Consider the following 22749-nt stretch of genomic DNA (forward strand, 5'->3'; position numbering starts at 1 on the left):
ATGGGTAAGCCTGTGGCTTTGAAAATGGAGAGAAGCAATGAGAGTGTGTTGTTTGACTGGTTTTCAACTTAGGATGTCTTTGAAATTCCTTCCTTGATTTACTTCTGGTTCTTTTGGCCCACATTTTGATCTTGTAGGTACCACCCATTTAATTACTTGTATGTGGTAATAGGAAAGTGGTAGCAAGGTGGCTTACTGTGCTCAGGACAAGATTTTGTTTAGCTGTGTTTCATGCCTTTGTTGTGCATTTCCACTGAGTCATCTTTACCTTATAAACTGGTTTCTCTAGAGCTTTTTGTGAGACTGATTAGGAAAACAAGCTTGTTTTCACACATACTTCAGCTAGTATATTATTCCTGCGCTTTATTTTTGGCTATTAGATCTATAAATTGGGTAGAAGAAAAATTGGGGATAAGATTTCTGTACAAAGTTAGTGATTTTGGTTATCAGCTTTTTTAAAAAAAAATTAAACCTTTTAAAATCAATGTGCTTGAGGGAAATGCAAATTTAATACAGTATAGAAGAGGACTCCTGAAGATGAGATGCTTTTAATTTATTAAGTCACTAAAAATTACTATCTCTTAGTATCTAAGCCCAAGTCCATATACTGACCTTAACTGACAATGATATTTGCTGACTGATGATGGTCATTTGCTGTTGATTGGTGGTTAGAGGTTGCTGATGTTGTTTTCAAAGTATTTTCATGGATTGCTTACATGCTTAGTATTTAGAATTACTACTTGTTATTTGAGATATGAGAGGTTTAAAAGATATTCTGTTTTCTTTTTCCTGTGTATTACTTTGAGCAGTTTGTGTTTATTGACATTCAAAATTACATTTTGTGTATATCATGCTAAGCAGAAATCTCAAGAGTCAGGAGCCTGAACCCTCAGTTCCTTTGTCAGGCAGTTACCCTTCATTAAGTGGTGCCCAATTTTTGGTACTTCTGTTTTTAGACAGTTTAGTGTGAGGCACAGTTCCTGTAAACAAGAGTTTGCACACCCTCAAAAATGCTGTTGTATCCTGGGTGCCAGCAGACAAGTAAAGGACTAAATGAATGTTTTCATAGTCTGGAATCAAGAAGTAAATCAGCAAGCAGTGACAGAAGGCTGTTTTATGGGGTTTTTATACCTTACATGTATAGTAAACTTCCAGGAATGGCAACAGTGTCTCTCATAATTCAGTTGTACAGGCAAACGGAACATACTGCATGAAACATCCATTTCACAGGCTACACACTAACAGAATTTAATGCTATTGGGATATTTTAAACTGGTGATAAGTACACAAACCCTTAAAAGGACATGAAAGCACAACATGCTCTTCTGAAGTTCCAACTTTCTTGTGAAGTCCCACACCATGTATTGAAAGAATACAGAAATAGATGAGACTTTTTTTCTTTTCCCACCCCAGAACTTGGCTGGATCTCCAAAGTGCATGTGAATCGACCTGCAGTTGTGAGGCATGCAGAACAAATTAAAAAATGGAAAACTGTGAAAGGTAATTGGCAAGTAAGTGCTCTTTTCTGCATTTTATTCCTGTATTTTTAAAGCAGTCACTCTCCCTCTCTAGGCTGCAATATTGAATTTTTTTCAAGATACATTTAAACTTAAAAGATGTGCTTGTCCATGTTGTGTTTTAATAATCTGTATTTGATGATGATGGGATGGATTAAGGTGACGCATTTATCCAAACAATTTAAAAACCTTATAACTCATGAGTGGCAAAACCGCAAATGAATTTAAGTCATCTTTATTCATGAATGGATTAAATTGTATATTACTATCCCAACACATTTATTCTGTTCCCAGACAGACTTCTATGCATGCTGCCTTCTTATTTTTAATTTTAAAGCTGTAAGATATGATCATGGTCCCTGGCAAGCTTGACCTACCTGGATGCTTTTCCTTTACCTAAGCATCCTAATGTGTGATTTCTTTGCTTAACTAGTTCTTACCTAAAGCTCAAAAATCCTGACTGGCTATGGCACTTGGGGAGAAATAGGAAAAAAATAAAAACAAGTAAAATAATAAAGAGCTTGCCAACTCCTGTGATAGGTAAATGACGGGTTATTGTCCATCTTAGTGTAAAATAGGTTCCTGTAAGCCTTCACTAAAGCCAGTGGTACAAATGAACTTTCTTCAAGGCTGACTTGTGTTCATGGAAGACGCACTTTTAGAGTAACTTAGCAGTTACCCTCGACCTCTGCTGTAGTCCTTCTGGCAGAATTGACAGATACTGGCCTGGTGTACATTTTGGTTTCTCCAGTTTGTACCTGAGAATCGTGATGCAAAGCCATCAGGTCAGGACTGTAAGCTAATGCATTCTGCAGAGGAGAGCAGGTGAGGCAGGGCCATGTGGTAGCTTCTGCCACCTCAGCAGCAGGACAGAAAGTGCTGAGAGAGGAACAGCAAGCAGAGCTGGCTGCAGAATATTCAACTGCTTTGGCAGTCTTCAGCCAAGGGCAAGGTCTGAGAAATGCCATGCAGCAGACCTAGAGCTCCCAGTGAGCTATCAGCCATTGGATTGTAACAGGTGTCCAAAGGACAAAGTGATTCTTCATTCACCAAACAGCTGTTCTGCAAGCAAATGCCTGGTTCCTCCCCTCTGCATGCTAAACAACTCGTTTACTTGCAACAGTAACTGAAAACCTGGAAGCAGGAGGAGGGAGAGAACCACGGATCAGTCTTGACAGTGCCATGTAATAGAACAAAGCAAGAATCATTTAATTATACTTAATTCTTAAATAAGCTGTTTGAAATATTTGGCATCCAGAGCTTAGCATGTCAGGCAGCCATTTCTTGGGGGGCTGAAACTGCATTCACAATGAGCACGGATCTTGTGGATGACAGTTTGGGGATAATTTGATGTTGCTGTAAATTCCTACTGAAAGATTATAGAAAAAACCTGCTCACATGTTACATGAACCTGAAAGTTTGTGCTTTGAATATTAAGATTAAATAAAACATGGACATACACTGAGGAAAGCTGGACACCAGCTCAGCATTTCTCAAGAGTTTCTTATGCATAAGAAGTCACTTGACACCAAGTTTAGGAGTCCAGTGGCTCTGTGTTGGGAAGTAGTGTCAGTCAGAAAATCCAAGGGGTGTTCCAAAACCTTGGCTATCTTCAGATACTACTGGTACAGTAATGTAAAAAGTAAGTCTTCTGATTTGACCAGAGTTACTATATAAAGTACAAAGACACAGAGAGCCACAGGCTTTGATTACAAAGAATCATTGAGAAGGAAGGGATTTAGTGTCACTCCCTCAACATGGCTGTAGGACAAATGTTTAATTATTACTGGCATTTCTCCACTCCTCTCTGTAGTTACTCTGGTATTGAGCTACTCCAGTAAGGTTTTATTTTGAAGAATGCCAGAAGCATTTTTCCTTTATTTGAACACTGCCATTGTAGGATGGTCATGTGTTGTTTATTTCACAGAGTTTATTTTCAACCTTTACATACTTGAATGTAAGTAGTACCACAGATTCAAATTTTGAAGCCCATTTCCCAAAATACACACTTGAAAAACCCTTTTAAAACAATGAAGTTCCTAGCAGTTCTTGGAACTCCCTGGCTACATCTGCCTTTATGACTTTATGATTCATTTCATAAGAGATGAGAAAAAAATTCCCTTGAATGAAGGATAAATAAATCCAAGTAAAAGCAGCTTAAAACCATGTAAAGTGAAAAATCCTTTTGAAGTATTATAGGGTGAAAGTAGAAATCAGTTAGAAGCAAGCAGTCAAGCTTAGGTTAACAGAGGCCAGTAATGGTTCCTTACTTCATTCAGTCAACCCAAAGAAGCTTTTAGTGTAACATTTGCTGAAAGGTCAGAAAGGAGACTGCTGTCAACAAAATGTGGAAGGTTTGTAGGCTAACCAGCCACTAAAGCTTTGCAGAGTAGTACCTCCGTGCAGGTGCAACAAATTTTGTTGCCTATACTGAGAAATGTCACAGAGAGGGACTTAATGGACTCAAATGGACTTTACCATTACAAACTCTCTCCTCGTTGAACAAGTGGACACCAAGAAATACCAGCTTTTAGTGAAGTCATCACTCTCAATAAGAATTTGCTGGAAGACCTTCCACAAATATTTCAGTTACATCTTAAGCTCAATTTTTGTTCAGCAAAAAAGCTCAAAAAAACCCTTCAGTTGTGCTTCTGTTCCATTTCCTCCTGATTGGTAAGTCTTTTAAAATTCTGTAGCATTTTAATCTAAAGAGTGCTTTAGCCTTGTCACTTAGCTCTTGCTTTTTTTTTTTTACACCAGATAATTACAGATGTTTTTTATTCCCTATTCACACAAAAGAAAGTGGAAGCATCTGGAGTCTAGACCATACATTTTAAGATGTCTGGATTCTTACCCCACCACTGATTCCATGTTTCACTCTCACAGCAGAAGCAGTGTGCAAATGTGCAAGTGTGCAAATTGGTGATATGTAGATTCATCTGGTTACTGGCAGTTGCAAACCTATGCCCCTCTTGAAGCATATGGATAATTTCCTGTGCATACAAGCCTGAATGATGCACATACACTGCATAGAATGGAGCATATTGTAGTAGTGAGGTTCCTCACGTAGTTGATATTTTTGTCTTACAGAATTAAATTTGAAACAAGATGTTTTTTGTCTAGGTAAAATGGGATTCTTTAAATTTGATCCTTTGGTTCTGAGAGACTGGACTTTTGATTCCAGATCCTTTCTGTACCATTAGGTACTGCTCAAGCCATGAACCTTCCAACCCTATCTGTCATATGTCATTCTTTGCATATCCTCCATGTTATAACCCATGTGTTTCCTCATTCTTAGAGTGAATGCCAGGCTTCCAATTCCTGCATCTTCTAAGTAAGTTTTGCTTTGGAAGCATACACTGAAATATTATATTCCTTTCTTCACTCCCTTTGTAGGCTGCTTGGCTGCTGAAAGCTGTCACCTGCATAGACCTTACCACTCTTTCAGGTGATGATACGCCTTCAAATGTTCACAGACTGTGTTTTAAAGCAAAGCATCCCATCAGAGAGGATCTGCTGAAAGCCTTGGATATGCATGATAAAGGTAGTTTATAGTTTTTGTTGTGTATATATTGTAGAGAAAATTTCTACATTTCCTCATTGTTTTTTTCAGTTTTCAGAAAGGTGTAAAAAACTTCTTATTCCTATAGTGGAAGCAGTTATGGTAGGCAGTAGTGCAGAACTAAGAGTCCTGAGAGAACAAGCTAGGTCCTATGTGGTCTTATTCAAAGCAACTCTTAAGTTCTAACTGCAAAATATCTGTTTGTTTGAGTCAACATAAAAGTACAAGAAAAAAATCCATTCTTAGTTTGGGAACCAAAGTGAAGTTTGGACTGAGGGTGACAATGTAAGTACGATACCTAATGAGCAAATTTGATGTGGAAGCCACAAGTGTGTAACCTCAGTGTATATGTTTTAATAACAGTGCACTAAGGTAAAACCAATTGAGTATTCTGTTAATCTGTCGGCATCCTTAGTAAATTGGAGAAGAGGGGAGTGTTCATGTGACTCCTTGGGATTTCATGCTTAGCTGCTGTTTCTGTATATCTAATTACTGAATCTACTGCTTTGCCTGTCCGAAAAGATGCATTCCATGGTCCTAAGCAGGTTATTTTCCCTTCAGAAGACATTATCCTTTGTCTGCTTATTTCAGTAGCTGAGATAAGAAAGCTTTTTAAAGCCCGGTCTACTTTAAGGAACCAGCTATACTAAGTGTACACAGTCATGTGTATATCACGTGTAGGTGCACACACACAGAGTTCCCAGCTAAGTCAACAGAGTTTAAGGGATGGAAGACAGCCTTTCAGAAATAGTAGTAAAACTTGCATTGACATTACTCAGGCAGGCTCCATCTAATGCCCCAGTGTTACACCCAGGACTAAGCACCACAAAACTTCAGAGAAAATTGAGGTAATTGATGTAACTATCAATAAAACCTCTTTATATCTGAGCAGCATTTCTGAATTTTTCCATATGTAATTACTAATATGTCAGTGAATACCATTTGACTTTTGACCTGTTATATTGGCCTTTGATCTAACAAAAAGAAAATCCCAATGACAGTTGGGACATGCTTTTACTATTTAAATATTTCAGTTTTACAGGGGCTTGGTACCACTAATTGAAATCATATATGTAGGAATGGAGGGGAATCAGGCCTCTGGTTTTAAGCCATACACATAAAATATCAAAGATTAGTCCTTTTTTAAAGCTCGGATTTATGGACTTTCCAAATAGTCGAAGTCTTAAATATGTGGTCACTTATCTGACTCTGAGAGAATAACTTTAACTAGAAACGCAGCAGGACTGTGTTAACATAAAGACTGCTCAGTTATGGCCAGGCTCAATCTGGCTCAACAAGTAAGGGCAGAGGTTGGCAGTGCAGTTTCTTTTGCAGTAATTTCCTGACAAACCATGGCTTAACTGTATGTGTTGGCATTAAACAATAAATCTGTTTGGAAAATTACCTGAACCGTTTGAAGAATATGACGCACATCCGTAGTGTAGGTGCTTGAGATCCTTGTGAGAATGCAGAAGTGAGAGGTGAGAACAATGCACACATACTCATAATAATGATTGCACTCAAAAAGGTTGAAATCTATGTATGAAAAAGCGAACTGTGGCTTTTGCAGGTATTACTGTTGGAGCAGTTTGTGTATATCCTGCAAGAGTCACTGATGCTGTTAATGCCCTAAAATCTGCTGGTTGTTACATACCAGTAGCTTCAGGTAAGCTTTTTTCAAAAATATACAGTTAAATATTTTGATGCTTTAAAATACCCAGAAAAATACAGAAGTTTGGATTTATTTTTCAGAGAGGAAGGTGAAAAGGTTGCAGGTGGAAGAAAGGGAATGGAGGGGAGGAGTTGCTTCTGGTATAATCTTTTTGCTTATCAGGAATACCAAATCTGTTTTGCTGGAAGCTCTTCAAAAAGGTTCTTAAGATATATCATTAATAGAAGAAAGTGAGATAGTATGCTGGACAAAGTATCAGTAGACACTACGTTGATGTTGATGATGATGACAATGATGCAACATGAGCTTTATGAGTTCTAATACAAGGGCGTTTTTTCCCTATCAGTTGTTTGGATTTTAAGTATAATCCTACCAGCTTAATTCAGTGGAGCTGTGTGCAGGAGCAAAGGTTAATGCCTGCTGAGCAGCCCGCAGGTTCAGGGCTTGTACTTAGAAATCTAATAGTGCCAGTCGTCTCCAATCTCCACACATGAGAGACAAGTCCTGAATCTACAATAGAAAAGAAGTAGCATCAAAGAATTATGCAGGCTGGAAGGGAGCTCTGGATGTCATCTGATCCAACCTCCTGCTCAAAGCCAGGGCTAACTTTGAAGTTAGGTCAGGTATTTAATGCTAAGATCCATATTTTTGGTGGAGTTTTTTGGGTTGTTGTTTTATGGTTGCAAAGGAAAAAAAATCCATATGAAATGCATCTGTATGTCAGAGAGAAAGGATCTCTGACGGAGCAATTTTTTTTTTCCATTTCCAAAGCTTCCTTTGGGTTTTGTACTTAAACATCATAAATGCAGTCTTAAGTAGACTTCATTGAAAGCGGGTTTTCTATATTGTGATTTAGCTGTTAAACATATTACTACTGGTCAATGAAGTTAAATCCAGTTGTGGCCAGTCACAAGTGGTGTTCTCGAGGCGCTCAGTGCTGGGGCTGCTCCTGTTTAGTATCTTTATCAATTACCTTAACGAGGAGATTGAGATCACCCTCTGTAAGTTTGCAGATGCCACCAAATTAGGGATGAGTGTTGATCTGCTTGAGGGTAGGAAGGGTCTTCACAGGGACCTAGACAGGCTGGATGAATGGGCTAATGCATGGACTTCGACAAGGCCAAGCGCTGAGTCCTGCACTTGGGCCACAACACCCTGTGCAACTTGCAAGCTTGGGGAAAAGTGGCTGGAAATCTGTCCAGCAGAAAAGGACCTAGAGGTGCTGGTTGACAGCCAGATGAACATAAGCCAGCAGTGTATTCAGGTGGCTGAGAAGGCCAACAGCATCCTGGCCTGCATCAGGAGCGGTGTAGCCAGCAGGACCAGGGAAGTGATTGTGCCCCTGTACTTGGCACTGCTGAGGCCACACCTTGAGTACTGTGTGTAGTTTTGGGTGCCAGTTATAAGAAGGACATTGAGGTGCTGGAGAGGGTGCAGAGAAGGGCAACAAAGATGGTGAAGGGTCTTAAGAATAAGTCTTCTGAGGAGTGACTGAGGGACCTGAGGCTATGTAGTCCGGAGAAAAGGAGGCTGAGTGAAGATCTCACTGCTCTCTACAACTACCTGAAAGGAGGTTGTAGAAAGGCAAGTGCTGGTCTCTTGTCACAAGTAATAAGTGATAGGATGAGAGGAAACAGTCTCAAGTCGTACCAGGTGAGGCTGAGACTGGATATTAGGAAAAATTTCTTCACAGAAAGGGTTTTCAAGCACTGGAACAGGCTGTCCAGGGAAGTGGTGGAGTCACCATGCCTGGACATGTTTAAAAGTTGTGTGGATGTGGTCTTTAGGGACATGGTTTAAGCATTGGACTTGGTAGAGTTAGGTTAATGTTTAGACATGATGATCTTAAAGGTCTTTTCCAACCTGAAGGATTCTGTGGTTCTGCTAGGATTTAAGTTGACATACTACTTAAAAGAATTGGGGAGAATTAATATGTATGTATTACTTCATATATGAGTTCACTCCTTGCTTGCTCAATTCTGCTGGAAACAATAGATACTGTCCTTTCTTATGTAGCCTGCTTTGGAAAAATTTAAGGCATGTTAAAGAGACCTTTCACAAGATGCACTTAATATCTTAGTGGACATTGGTTCTTGAGGGAAGAGCTTATGCTTCTTGTGGATAAAGAGAAAGTAGGATGAGGTGCCTTTAGATTTTTTAAATCATGGTAGGGGTAAAACCCAGTAACTTTCAAAATCTTGGGTATATTAGAGGTACATGCAACGTTGCAGTAAATTTATAAAACATTTTCTTCCCTCTACCTTTACCCCCTTTCTTGCTAGTGGCTGCTGGGTTTCCATCTGGACAAACTCCTCTAGAAACCAAACTGGCTGAAATAAAGCTAGCTGTGGAATATGGTGCCAGAGAAATTGACATTGTCATTAGCAGGACTCTGGTGCTGACTGGCCAGTGGGAAGGTAGGTACCCACCCTTTGGCATGGAACCTAAACCTCTGTGTATGGACATGGGAATTCTGTCTTTGTCTTTTCCCCAGGTTTTCACATCTCTCCTTGAAGAATTTGATCACTCCCCTAAGAGTAACTGTTAACCTGGGGCATTGAGCTACATAAAAACTATTTAACTAATTTGTGACTAATGGTTGAATGTTTTTAAAGGAATACTGTTAAAAGTCCTGTCATGGGCATGTCCATGTCTGGGCATACAGAATTACTTTGTGTTTTGAAAATTCAGGTCTATTTTTCTATGCGTTTACAGGACTTTGTGTACAGGATTAAAAAAATAACAAGTGAAATGGAAGTGAATGCCTAATTATTTGAACAGTTTTGTTAAAACCCCCAAGGGGTTGCTAATGCAGATGATACCTTGTAAAATATACACGTTTCAATTCTTCACAAAAATATGTATTTTAGTTGTTTTCTTTTTCCTGAAAGCTGAGGGTACAAATTGACTGTTCATATTATTATTGATGTTCTTGTGTCTGTAGACTACTACTAATTAGTAAGAGCAATAATGCTGAAGATGGTTTTTGCTCTAATTGCCTCCTTAATGTACTGTGAATGGTTTGCCTTAAGTGCTGACAGTGCTCCCTATAACTAATCTCCATGTGAAGGTAAACACATCATTGTCTTGGAATGAATTTTCCATTTAGTTGCATAATGCAGCACTGTAATAACCTGTTTGCTTGGAAGACTTCATAAAGGACCCCTGGTACCAGAGTTTGGTTAAGGAAAACGCAGTCATCATGGTAACAGATAATATTTTCTGATTTTTATCTTCCTTCAATTAGCAGTTAGAACTGAATCAAAAACTCCACATTTCTGCATCTGTTTCTGCAGGACAGACATCCTGATTTCCACTTGCTGTAACATCTTGACTTTTCTTATAGTATTCACCATCTCCATCTTTTGCTCTTAAATATATGCAGCTTTACAACTGTTTGACTTCTTGAAGATAAGACATTTGTTTCTTTCAGAGTTACTATTTTAAGTTCAGGTATGGCCTCAGAAGTTGCTGGAAATAAGGCAGAATGATGGATTGAGTTCTATACCAGCTGGCAGAAAAACTACACACACACTTTCCTATCCTGTAACTTTGTTAGGGTCTACACTATGGTCTACAAAGCAGGTACCCCCTCGAGGAGCTGAGCTCCACTGGTAACACATATTGTTCTTGGATACAAAGTGAGTTGAGTCAGTGATCTGTCAGTAGGTCTAAAAAGAGACCACTGAATTGGACTTGAGCAGCAACTTGTGATTGTGTCTGAATAAGTGTCTCTTATAGTAATTTCTAACATAACTGTGGTTAACATGCTTCAGACTTCATGGTACAAACCACTGTCAAGTGCAAGTTGCATAGAGCAGAGATCAGTGCGTGTAGGCAATTGCAAATGCAGGCATGAGGTTATTTTCCCAGGGATTATATGAAGGAGAGCTCAGAGGAGAAATACAGGGCTAGATTCAGAGAGAAAGTTTGTATTAGTGATTGAAATGAATGGTACATACGTTGTTAGGTTTTTCTGTGTGAGAAATAAATTGGGTTTTATGATAAAAAATTACGGGGGAGGAGTACACAAACATAGCAATGATGGATATAGTATAAAGCTGCTAGTTTACTAAATAAGTGAATGAGGGATGACATGATTTGGTATGCATATTTTTTATCCAGAGATGAAATCACAACAAGGTTGAAAGCCATCTTTTCTTTTTTTTTTTTTACACTAGTTAGCTTATATATATTTACTGAAGGCAGAATTGAAATTATTTCCAAAAGTTTCTGAAAGTTTTTTTATCAAAGTGAATCAGTGTATAGCAGATATAAAGTTGCCTTTAAAAAAGCTGTCTCCAGAACAGAATTTATTTGCCATCCAGATCAAGATACTAGAGGGTGAACATTTGCAATATTTAACTTGCCTATCCAAAGAATTTACTTCAATAGGTGATCTGAATATTTTGGTGAAAATTAAATTTTTTGGTGAAAATCTAGTATTCTGACTTTTTGTTTAGCCTTCAATAGATATATATTACCTGTGTGAATTTGCAAGTTTTCACCTCTTTCTAGTTATTAGATGTGATACACGACAATGTACAAATTATATTTAAGGAAGGTGGAAGAAGGGATGAAGTCTTTTTTAGGATGGATCTCTATATTACATAAAATGGAGAATTCTAGTGCAGTAACTATGCCTCTGTTCAAGGTGCTTCATCGACTAGAGCTGCCTTACAGTTATGACAAATATATTTTTATCATTATTTTCTCATGTTGCCTGTCTTCACAACTTTGGGAGTTATTGACAAAAATATGTATGTGGCAGTGTTTTTTGTCCTACCATTTTTAGCTTTTCTTCTAGCCTGTGCAATAATTGGGGTTACCAAGATAGCATAGTGTTGCTTTGTGATTTGTATCAAAGGCTTATTTGGTTATTAAATACTTCAGTGTATGTCCGATTATGTCAAGTTATTTTAAAGTAGTTCTTAAATATTGTTGTCGCTCTTTATGACACTCAGAATACATTTTCTAGATCTTTATGAAGTAATAGTTAAGATCTTTTAAATGATGCTAAACATGAAAGCAGCTTTATTGGACAGTTAATTTACATTGGAAAATACCATTAAATGAGGGTTAAGTTTCTGAACTTATATACCTTTTACAACATATTAGCTTTAAAAGCAATGCTATTTTACAGTAGTTTGCTCAACTATTGTCTTGTGTCACTTGACCAAGTATAAATTAAGCTTAAAAATAACAATTTAGATGCTGTTTTTTAGGCACAGAATGGGGAACATGTCTGTAAAGAGTAATGTAAGTTGACCAACAAATTGTTGAAATGGACTGGATTTATTTACTTTTCTTTTTTCCCCTGTTGTCAATGAATATGTTGGAGTTGCTGTACCTTCAGAAGCTGTTTGGGGTGCTGCAATATTACTTGTTCCAAAGCTTTTAGCAAACAGTTGGACAGGCTACACAGGCAGTGGCTTCAAAGATATTGTTAACCCATCATTTACTCTATGTCAGTTAAATTTTCCTACCAGAAAAGGGAAAGAAAACAAGTATGCTCTAAGAAGTATGAACATGGCTATATCCATGAAATAGGTATAATGTTAATATGAAAGCTGCCTTTAAATTCTGTGAATAATTATTTTTGAACTGTGAGTTTAGAGGCATTGTTAAAGTATTGGGCCCCCCTTTTGTGCTACACACTTTATAAACAGCACAGGAAGAATGTACTCCCCACTCCAGAGTCTTGGAAAAGACTCCACATGGTGTTCAGAAATATTGTAGCAGGATTTCCTGTTTTCTAGATGTGCAAGCTGACTTGGGATCTTGAATTTTAGTTGCACAATTTCTGTCTGGTATTGTCAGCAGCAGCACAGACTCCTGAAGCCAAGGTCTGTTTTCAATTTCTTGTGAATCACTGGAGCCTGGAGTTGCACATATGTGACTGAGAGAAGAACTGAGAGGGATGTGTTGTGCTGATAGCCTTGTGCTTGTCATTTTGTTAACAAACCTGCCATTAACGTGCAAGACAGAGAGGATTCCAGCTCATTTTCCACTTTCCCATCATGATTACCTTGATCTTTTGGTCTAACAAAAATCAAAACATCCTCCCTCCTTGTCTCAGTTTCTACCCTTAACATCAGTCAATGTGACTGACTACACAAAAACAGCAAATAATCTGATTAAAAAAAAAAAACCAAAAAAAACCAACACAACAACAACAAAAAAGGAAAAAAGATAAGGTTTTATCACCCCATTTTTGGACAAGACATATTTAGTGAAAATTTCAGCTGATTTTTTTTTTTCCCCTTAGTATCTTCATTTCCTGAATAGGAGGCGTGGATTATCCCCTCTATTTTGCGAATTTTAGGACAAATGTATTGGACCAAAGCAGAAGACCATCTAGACAACATAGGGCAGTAATTGTCAGAGATGTTTACTTGAGAGAGGTGTAGGGGGAGAAACATTTTCTTTGATATATCTGATAGCTACTAAAATCAATATAATTGACTGAAGATTAGAATTTTAGGAAAACTAAAAAAAAAAAGGCACCTTCTAACACTTAACTTTTGTAAAAGTGAAATTAAAACAACAGCTAGGAATGTATTTTTTTTCTCCCATCTTCTATAAATGCATCAAATAAAAGCAGATCTAAAGTTCATGAAAGCAGTAAGATAACTTAAATTAGTGGCTGCAAAGTAGTTCTTTTGTCTTATTTTGACAGCTAAGTCACTGAAGCTACTGCTGACTGTATCAGTGAGCATCTGGCACCAAATATATGCTATATAGGTTGTCTTGCTTTGGGATTTGTTTTGGTGGGGTTTTTTTTCTGTTTCTCCCTCCTGGCTTAAGACGTAGACTTCTTTTAGAATGGATGGTGTTGGTACTGTGTTCAAGGTGCTACACAGTACTGGCCGTTTGTTTTGAGACCTCTTGATTTTCTCTTCCTTGTTTTTAGCAGTAAGGAGAGTCTCTTGCAACCTCTTCATGGTAGTCTTAGCTCACAGTTGAAAATACGCCTGCAGGGTTTTTCTGTGATAAAGGTGTTCCCAAAATCATAGTGACACAACTGCTAACCAGAGAGCTTTATCTGCTGTGTAAGTTACTGGCATTTGGCACATGTTGCAGGTATTTCCAAAACCACAGTATCCAACTCTGCTCCTGCTACTTATCAGATTGACAGGACTGAGTAGTTATATGATGGACATAACAGACTGTCCCAGAAGCAGCCCAGGCAAGATCCCTTGAAACACTGAGTGCATTTTCAAGTGTGGTTGACTCCACCCCTACTTTAGACATGGCTAGGAAGTTTCAGGATTATCAAGTTATTTCTGCCTTGAATTAAATCTGACTGAGTAGTGAAACTTCTTTTTTATTTTTGAAAGGAGTAGGAGTTTTGCCCTTGTTCTGTATCAAAGCTGTCTCTGCTTACACTGGGACGGGTGTGCTTCGATTAATTTTCTCTGTCCCAGAGGTAGTTGCATTTCTGTTAGTGCTTGTACTGTAGAGTTAAGAATGTCCTATGAATGCCATCTATTGTCTGCGATAATTGGTCTCTGAATAAAGAGCAGTATTTATTGCCTACACACCAGCCCCGTTAAAGTATGCCCACTTTTCCACCACCTCCAGATAACCCAACAGACAAGGATGATTGAAGACCCTCAGTTGTTCCTGTTCGTGGGTTGCTTCACACTGTCAGTTTGTAAGACTGTTGAAATGATCTTGGCACTAATTGCATGTAAAAGTAGTTTCAAACAATAGAGAGGATGCTGTAGCGGCGGTACCAAGTCCAGACAAAAAGAATTATCAGGATATAGTTTCTCTTCATGGGATCCAACCTAAATGTACATTTTGTAGATTTTATTGTGACATTTTTGGTGACTTATCTTAAAGGTAGGGAAAACTCGAGTCTTTCCTTCTTGTTACTGAAACCAGAAGGACGTGAAAGCTGCTTTCTCCGCTTTCCAAAAGCTTCAGGAAAGAGTCACTCCCCAAAAAGAGACTGCATTTGGGTCTAACGTGAGCTGTGTTATCAAATGCACAAGAAAATAACACAGGTTCTTTGTATTTCCTTTTTGAGTCTCAATTTGATGTAGGTTTCTGGAGTATCATCAATTGATCAATAAAACATGTTAGACTGCATGCTAGTACTGATTAATTCACACCTTTGGTACATAGTGAGAAACAAGGTGAAGCCTGGTGTCTATAAAGGGACTTGCTGAATGCATTAGGCAGCTGTCTACTACTGTGTAGTACATCTCAGAGGACCACCCATCCCAGTGATCCCAGCCCCACCCACCAGGTGTGCTGATGGCATCAGTGGGATGTGGCAGCATCAGGGGTGGAGGTGAGGTCCAGCTGTACAGCAGCTACCAAATCCTACTGTATGTTTCCAGATCTTGCTTAAGGATTGAGGGGAGAGGAAAGCTAATATTGCTGAAAAAAGTTAGCCTTCATAGCCATATCCTGGACTTTTTTAGCAAGAAAAAACTGTTAAAAGCTGTATCTCAGCCTTCCACAAAAGAACTTGTTGATTATGTGTTTGAAGATTGAGTACAGTTTGTGAAAAGGTCTCTCTTCCAAAGGATCCTGTTTGTTTATTTTTGTCCCTTTTTTTTTTTTTTAGTAAAATTTCAGAAATGGTGAATGTACACTGTAAGAGCCTTTTCACTCAGCACTAGAGGAGACTTATATATCCCCAAGTGTCCAGCTTTTAAGAGCTATGTTTTGATAATTTCTCACTCTTTTAGTCTCCCTATGTTTAAAATTTTGTGGGAGAACTGCTGAGTTTTATCAAGAACTGTGGGAAGGTTTCCCTGTGCTCCCCATGTTGCATTACCTGACCAGGTCCACAAGCTCTACCCTTTTTTTACAGTTGGTTATGTCCAAATTTAGTATAGTCCTTACTGAGTCTGTGAAAATATAAGACTGTTACATAGTTAAGCATTCCTCTAACCATGATACTTTGTAAATCCAAAAGCAGGAGTTTGTGAGGGGGTGGTCTGCTCTGAATGATACCCATGAGCAGCCAAATGCTAGCCTTTCCTCCCTGTCCCTACTTCTCCCTGCAATGGGCATCTGGTTGAGTGGGAATTCCTCTTTTCTTAGCTCCAGCTGGTTTCCTCAGTTAGTGTGGGAATCAGAAGTGAGGGTCCAGCTCTGCCCTTGAATCTGTAACTCTATGGCATGCTAGACAGATGTTGTCCAGTGGGCCTCCTGTTGTGGTGCTTGTTACACCTTTGCCACGGCCCTTTGAGGTCACAGCACAAAACGGTTCAAGTCCTTGGTAACCTTGTGGGCAATGCAACTACTTGAGGTGATTCTTAAACACAGATCCATGTGGATTTGCTGGTCCTTGAGGCGTGATCCCAGGCCTCAGTCTCTCCTCACCAGGGATGCTAGCAAACCACATCGATTTTTTTCAGGAAATAGTTATTTTCAAGAAGCTTAAAGTGGAATTCAGTTGTCTCAACAGAGACATTGAGCTCTGTAATCAGTCTTCTCAAGATGGTTCCATAGTACTAGGGGGAATGGTAGGAAACCAAAGGGAGATGTGGACCATCCAGGAGCGGCAGCTGGAAGCCAAGGGGCATATTTCATGGCATCTCAATTGGCACTAATGTTTGTAATTAGACAACTTGGTCACACCTCTGGTATCTTGTAGGCTAAGCCCCTTGGGAAATGTGGCTGAAGGGCACAGAGTGGGTGATGTCATAATATGGACAGGAAAGCGTAACTGTCCCTTAGTACTGATTCAGTGTCCTACTGTATTTATTGCTGTAAAGCTGTTTAAAAATCAAACTTGACTTTCATAGCATTTTTTACTCCTGATGTATTCATGTATGTTTGATGTACTGGACATGTTCTTAGTTTTGAGAGAACTGACATTAATAGTTATTAAGTCTGAAACTGTGTGGCATTGTTAATTACCTCCAGTCATGTAAGTTACTGAACTTACAAAACTTAAGATCTTGAGTGCTATGACTAATTAAAAGATTGGAAATTAATCCAGAAGTGGAAGTTACAGCCATACTTGTCTCTCAGGCAACTTTGATCATTCTCACTTGCTTTTATCCACAGGTCTCTATGAGGAGATCCGTCAGTGCCGTGAGGCCTGTGGAGAAGCTCATATGAAAACAATCTTGGCAACAGGTGAACTGGGGTCCCTTGCTAATGTCTACAAAGCCAGTATGATAGCTATGATGGCAGGTAAATATATGTGGTTTTCTTTTTAAGCTAAGAATGTCTTTGCTGAATTATTTATGAAGCCTAAAAAATTCTAGTTGTGAAAGTTTAGTTTTGCCCATAGTAGAAAAAACTACTATGCAGCAATTAGTGAAGTTGCAGGTGTAGTAACGAAGTGTCACTTGTTTTGTATAACTTAAAAAACTGCATGAACAGTTAAATAACACTAAAAACTGCTAAATGACAAAATTGATAGGAATGTGTTTGTTGTATATGGGTATATTGAATAAGGACACATACATTTGGGGCAGATACACACATTATCCAGGCAGTTGTGAGCTACAGAGGTAATGTAGGTAGATGGCTTGTAAACTTATTTTAAATGCAGGGGGGATTTCTCTGTGCTGACAGCTCTGGTTTTTGGTTTGCACTTCTTCTGACCACTTCTGTGAGAGTGCAGTTTGGGAAACCAGCTGTACTGGACATGCAATGAGAGGAAAAACACCAGCAGACACTGGGAGGGGCTACATTATAACTGGTTTTAACTGGCACACTCAAACTTAGTGGCACTCGCTACTGGCAATTAAGTGGCACTTGTAGAAGTTCTAATGATGTGATGTTTAGGAGTCTATCTGTCTTTTATTTGGAACTTTTCAGCTAAGAAACACATTCCCATGAGTGGGATAGAGTTTTCAGAGAATACATATAGTTTGTAGGTATTACTTTTTTGCATAGTTGTAGCCATTGCAGACTTAATGTAGTAAAGCATCCATTGAAGCCAAATTTACAGCAGTGTATTCCCTCTGAAGCTTTGGGACTGCATTGGTACCAGGATTTTAGGGCTGTGTTTTAATGCTGTCTTTAAGACGCAAAACTGGGAACTGGCTGGTAAGGCTGTGTTCTTTGAACTCTGTTCTGTTAAGCACCTGCTTCTTCCACCATGCTTGAAAGAGGGCTCTTTGAGTATATCAATAGAAAGAAGTGTAAAGATACCAATTTTCCTTCATTTTCCTGTTGAGGTTTGTTTTGGTTTGTGGTTTGTTTTTTTTTCATCTAAGCTCTCCAGACCTAGAATTGCTTCTTATTTTAGAGGATGAAAAAATAAGCCAAATGTCTTTTCAGAATTTAAATAAATACTCAACTTGCCGCTAACCTCATTGTTTCCTTACACAACACTGTGCTTATCTACTGACCTCATTGTCTCCTTACACAATACTGTGCTTATCTGCTTCAAATGGAATGGGAAGCATTTCAGTCTTTTTTCCCTGAGCAGCTGTAATGTCAATTAGTGTCATTAGATACAGAGCATCAGTATTATGCCAATAGGTATTGCTTTTAATTAGAAGAGGTGTAAGAAATACACATTTCCAGTAATTTAAATTGATGTGCTAATCATTAGCATCACTTTTTCTAATAAGCAGAAAAATTCAGGTTGTGAAGCATTTTAAGAAAATTTTCTGATTTTTTTGCTGGTGTAGTTTTTTGTAAATACAGCAGATGGCTCTATTGTTAATGATTTTCCTTGCGTAGTTATTCATGTTACAAGATACTTAGCCACCTGAGTATATGCAGTAATTTTCTTATTTCAGTATCTGGCTTTTTATTTGTGGGTAGATGGAAAAATAAGAATTTATTGGTGGCCTACATGTATGAACTGGGGGCTCTGACTTCTCAGAACTACTGAGAACCTCAAATTCCAGTTGGATTTTGTTTTATTTGTATATTTGTGGCATTTGGGGGAGAAAGTAATTTAGCACAGTAGTTTTAAATCCTAGCTTTAGTATCCATATATTTTTTTCAACTGGTGCCATGATTTAGAAAGAAAGGAAAGGAAAGGAAAGGAAAGGAAAGGAAAGGAAAGGAAAGGAAAGGAAAGGAAAGGAAAGGAAAGGAAAGGAAAGGAAAGGAAAGGAAAGGAAGAAAAAAAGCAGATGATCCTGCAGATATGGCAGGCCTTGGCTATTTTTAATCCAAAGATAAAAAAGCAACAAGTCCCATAAATCTGACCCTACTAATTAGTTTTATATAGGAAAATCAGCTACACAGTATAGTGGATTCAACTGCCAAACTGTTTTCAGAAGTTCTTGGCTACCTCCGGCCAATTGCTTCTGTCCTTTACAGCAAAATTTGCTGCACCTTCAGCTGTTCTGTTAGAAGTGCTCGTCATGCAGCATTGTTATGTGGGTTTTCAAAGTAATGCTATTAAAAATTACTACAGAAGATGGTTAACTAGTTTGCTGCGTGGTTTTTGTGATTGGTTATCAATGTGTTTTTTTAAATGGTCACAGCATTAATAATCTGGTGTACAGCCTTGCCTTGCACATTATTGTATCAGTGCAGCTGAGGACACAATGTGCAATCCTTACGCTGTTTTCACTTCACTATGTATAATATATGCCTATCATGTAAGGAGCACAAAATCCCATACTTTTAAGATGTTTAAATTGCCCTTGCTGAGCATGCACAAATTCACCTATGTCTTAAAGCCACTGGGTGTGTTGCAAAGTGTATGTAAAATATATGTATTTTCCATGTGTCTTATTCATGGGACTCAGAAGGCTGAGAGTAATACAATGCTGATTTATCAATAGCCCTATGGTTAAAAAGCTTGCCTGGACTGTCTGGAACTTGGTCTCTGTAACTATGGTTCTCCTCCCTTACAGAGGTCAATTTTACAGTGTATTTGCCATTAAGGATCACACTCTCACCCAATAAAGGTGCTCTGTTTTGCACAAAGCAAATAACGGAACAGGGAATACAGCCCAGATGTCTCCTCTCTCAAATAACTTTCCAAAATTTGTGTAGTCTTGATTGTGCTGGCTTGAGGTACCTACACATACATTGGTGTATGCTGGCAACCACAGCATGTTACATTGGTCTGATCCAGCTAGCAGGAACAATAAAAAGTCAAAAAAGGTGTACCTCTGCATTGGCTGGGATTTTAAAGGAATGCTGAGGGCCATGCTGGGCTGGGGTGATGTGCCCATGCACTTTTATGCTTTAAAGCAGATTGCATAGGCTGCTTCTGTAGGCAAACAGCTGCATTCTGAATCACAGCCCTTGCAGGACTCACAGAATGGTAGAGATTGAAAGGGGTCTCTGAAGATCATTTAGTCCAGCCCCCTGCTAGAGCAGGATCACCCAGAGCAGATCACAGGAACATATCTAGCCACATTTTAAATGTCTGCAGAGATGGAGACTCCACAACCTCCTTGGACAGCCTGTTACCCTCACAGAAAAGTTTTTCTTTATGTTGAACATCCTGTGTTCCAGTTTGTGACCATTGCCCCTGGTCCTGTCATTGGACACCACTGAGAAGAGTCTGGTCCCATCCTCCTGACACCCGATGTTTATATATTTAGGCTCAGTGGGAGCCATTAACTGCACACCAGCAAGTGAGGCTGACCCCAGTGAGACACGCTGATCCCAGCAGTCCACTGGAGGTGGAGGCCAGTTTTAGAAACGGTGCTTTGCACAACATGCCAGTGTACAAGATGTTAATGCTTGCACCTGGAAGAACTTGGGGAAAAGTGTTGCTTCACGGTGAGGTATGAGAATATTTTGCCTCTGTTTGAAGCACTGGGCTTTTAGCTTCTTCTGGGCCTGAAATCATATGTCTAAAGTACTGTGACTACTTTTCTTCCTCTTCTAGGATAGCACATACAGAGAAAGACATCAGAATGGGAGCAGGCACCCAGATCTCTTAAATTCTTTTAAGCATACCTTTACAGACTTGACTGACATGCATTAAGTTCCTCTGGAATATTTAGGAACCTACTTCTGAGTGAAAGACAGCTCTCTAAGGACAGTGACTCATCTGGCAAGAATAATTTTTGTAGGCCTAAGGAGAGCATAATGGCAGGTAGGCTGCACATCAGTGGCTCTGTGTCACTACCAAAGGAGCACATTGTTTTCAAAAGCCAACCAAGAGAAAATCTCAGCATTTAATCAGTGAAATGTTCGTCATTGGTTTATAATGTCTTCTGCCATTTCCTGAGCTTCTTGAGGTCTTGATGGTGGTTTGAGTACATCCCTTCTCAAGGGAAGCTAACTGCATCTTTGACTCTACCAGACAATGAGTAGAGCAAACTAGTTAGTGGTTTTCACTGTCTGGTGTATGCTTGTGTGAGTCACATCCATTTCTGTAGGAGACACTGGAATCTGTATCTTTGTAGCCTCTTGGAATACACAGTCCTAAGGAATACAAGTGGAAGTGCCTGAGTCCCCCATAGTAACGATAACTATTCCATGTTTCTTCATTGTAGTGTCTTTAAAAAAAAACAAAACATGTCTTGTACACAGTTTTATTATAAGAGGTTGGACATTTTAAAGCTTTTATTTTTTGACACGAACATCAGAAACTGCCAAGGAAGCCAGACAAGGAAGGGAAAGATGATTAAATTGCAGCGGAAAAGGAACGCCTCAGTAAAGGTGTGGATGACTTTAATTTCAGTCATAGATAAGATTTTTATTTTGGAAAGTCACATTTTAACATTTTAACCATATTACCTAATTACAAACCCTTTCTTTTTCTGTGTAACTATTCATATTAATTAAGATACGCAAACTGGGGGAGAAGTGGAGGAAGTGATTAAGTAAGTGCACTTAGCTTTAAAAGTAAAAATTTCTTCTGTGTCATTTTGACTGTGAAAGCTGGCATTGATAATAGAGCTCCTTTTACGGCACTCTTTGGGAAGTGAAGGGAAACAGTGCAGTGACATATGAAAGATCTGTTTTCATTATATATATTTAAACAAGTACTATGGAAAGACCAGGAAGGAGTGACCTATGTTCTTCTGCAGGTCTACTAAATGTATTGGTTTAAAACAATTTTTTCATAGGTCACTAAGCAGTTAGTCAAAGAAATTTTAAGTTGAGAAACTAAGGTAAAAATTTAATTCAGAAAGGGAGTTAGTGCTAAAACAAACTAACTTCTCAAGTCTCTAACCCAAAAAAACCTGCAATGATTAGCAGAAGATGGCTGAGTCACTAAGTTTTCTAATGCTTAGATTCTAGAAGAAAATTAAGAGTAGGTGTGTGAACAGATTTTTTTTAGATGTTTTGATGCTGTTCATTCCAAAGTGAACAGAAATAATATAGCCAAAGAGTGAAGCAAAGCTATGTCTTGCAGTTCTCAGGAGAGCTCACTATCAATCCTTGCAGGCTTCATCCTGCTTTACAGGAGTGGTTCCAGTTAATATACACTTTCACAGCAAACTATACCAAAATTTAAAGGCACAAATATGCTGGCCTTGTGCTGGATCCAGAGGGAGACTGGCTGATGGTTATAGTGGCCAGTCTTTATCTACAAAAGCAAGGAGCAGTGTCACAGGGTCCCCCTAAAGAAAACTCAGAACTCGGCAGTACTGCATGAAGAGGTTTCCTCAAAAATCCTCAAGTCCAGAACATCCCACTGCACAAAAGCCTAGTCCTGAATTAAGAAAAGAAACAGTTTATTGATTATAAGAAGAAAGAGTCCAAGAAATGTGGCTTGGAACATTGCAAAATAATTCTTGGCTTACAAAAGGCTTTTACCTCAGCTCTAAATAAGATTTGTATATAGTAGTTAATATTGGTGCAGATCCATTTTTAGCATGAATTAAGGGAAGACAAATTCTAATGTACCAGTAGTTGTTGCTGTTTTGAGCACTGTCTTGCAAGGATTTTTCTTCAAGTAGGGTTAGGTGGTGTGGCTGTAAACATGCTAGCAGCCATGCAAGTGCAAGGTATGACTTTCCCACTGCTGAATCTGGACCACCATGATCCAAAACTTCTACCAAGCAAATTTTTCATGAAAAATGAAAAGGAAGAAAGGAAACCAAACTAGCAAAATTTGACTGAAGAGCTAGGCATGCTTT

The 22749-nt window shown here is 38.7% G+C and overlaps 1 protein-coding gene across 1 annotated transcript in view; it reads left to right on the forward strand.

The window, feature by feature from the left end:
- The window catches only part of DERA (deoxyribose-phosphate aldolase (putative)), a 48218-nt gene continuing 25469 nt past the window's right edge, over positions 1-22749 (forward strand). Inside the window, exons 1-6 of the mRNA XM_010003003.1 lie at positions 1-4; positions 1390-1511; positions 4914-5061; positions 6650-6745; positions 9034-9168; positions 16787-16915. Coding sequence (XP_010001305.1) covers positions 1-4; positions 1390-1511; positions 4914-5061; positions 6650-6745; positions 9034-9168; positions 16787-16915 — 634 coding nt within the window. The remainder of the gene's footprint in view (positions 5-1389; positions 1512-4913; positions 5062-6649; positions 6746-9033; positions 9169-16786; positions 16916-22749) is intronic.

The sequence above is a fragment of the Chaetura pelagica genome, unplaced genomic scaffold (assembly GCF_000747805.2).
Source record: "Chaetura pelagica isolate M959 unplaced genomic scaffold, ChaPel_1.0 scaffold117, whole genome shotgun sequence".
NCBI lineage: Eukaryota > Metazoa > Chordata > Aves > Apodiformes > Apodidae > Chaetura > Chaetura pelagica.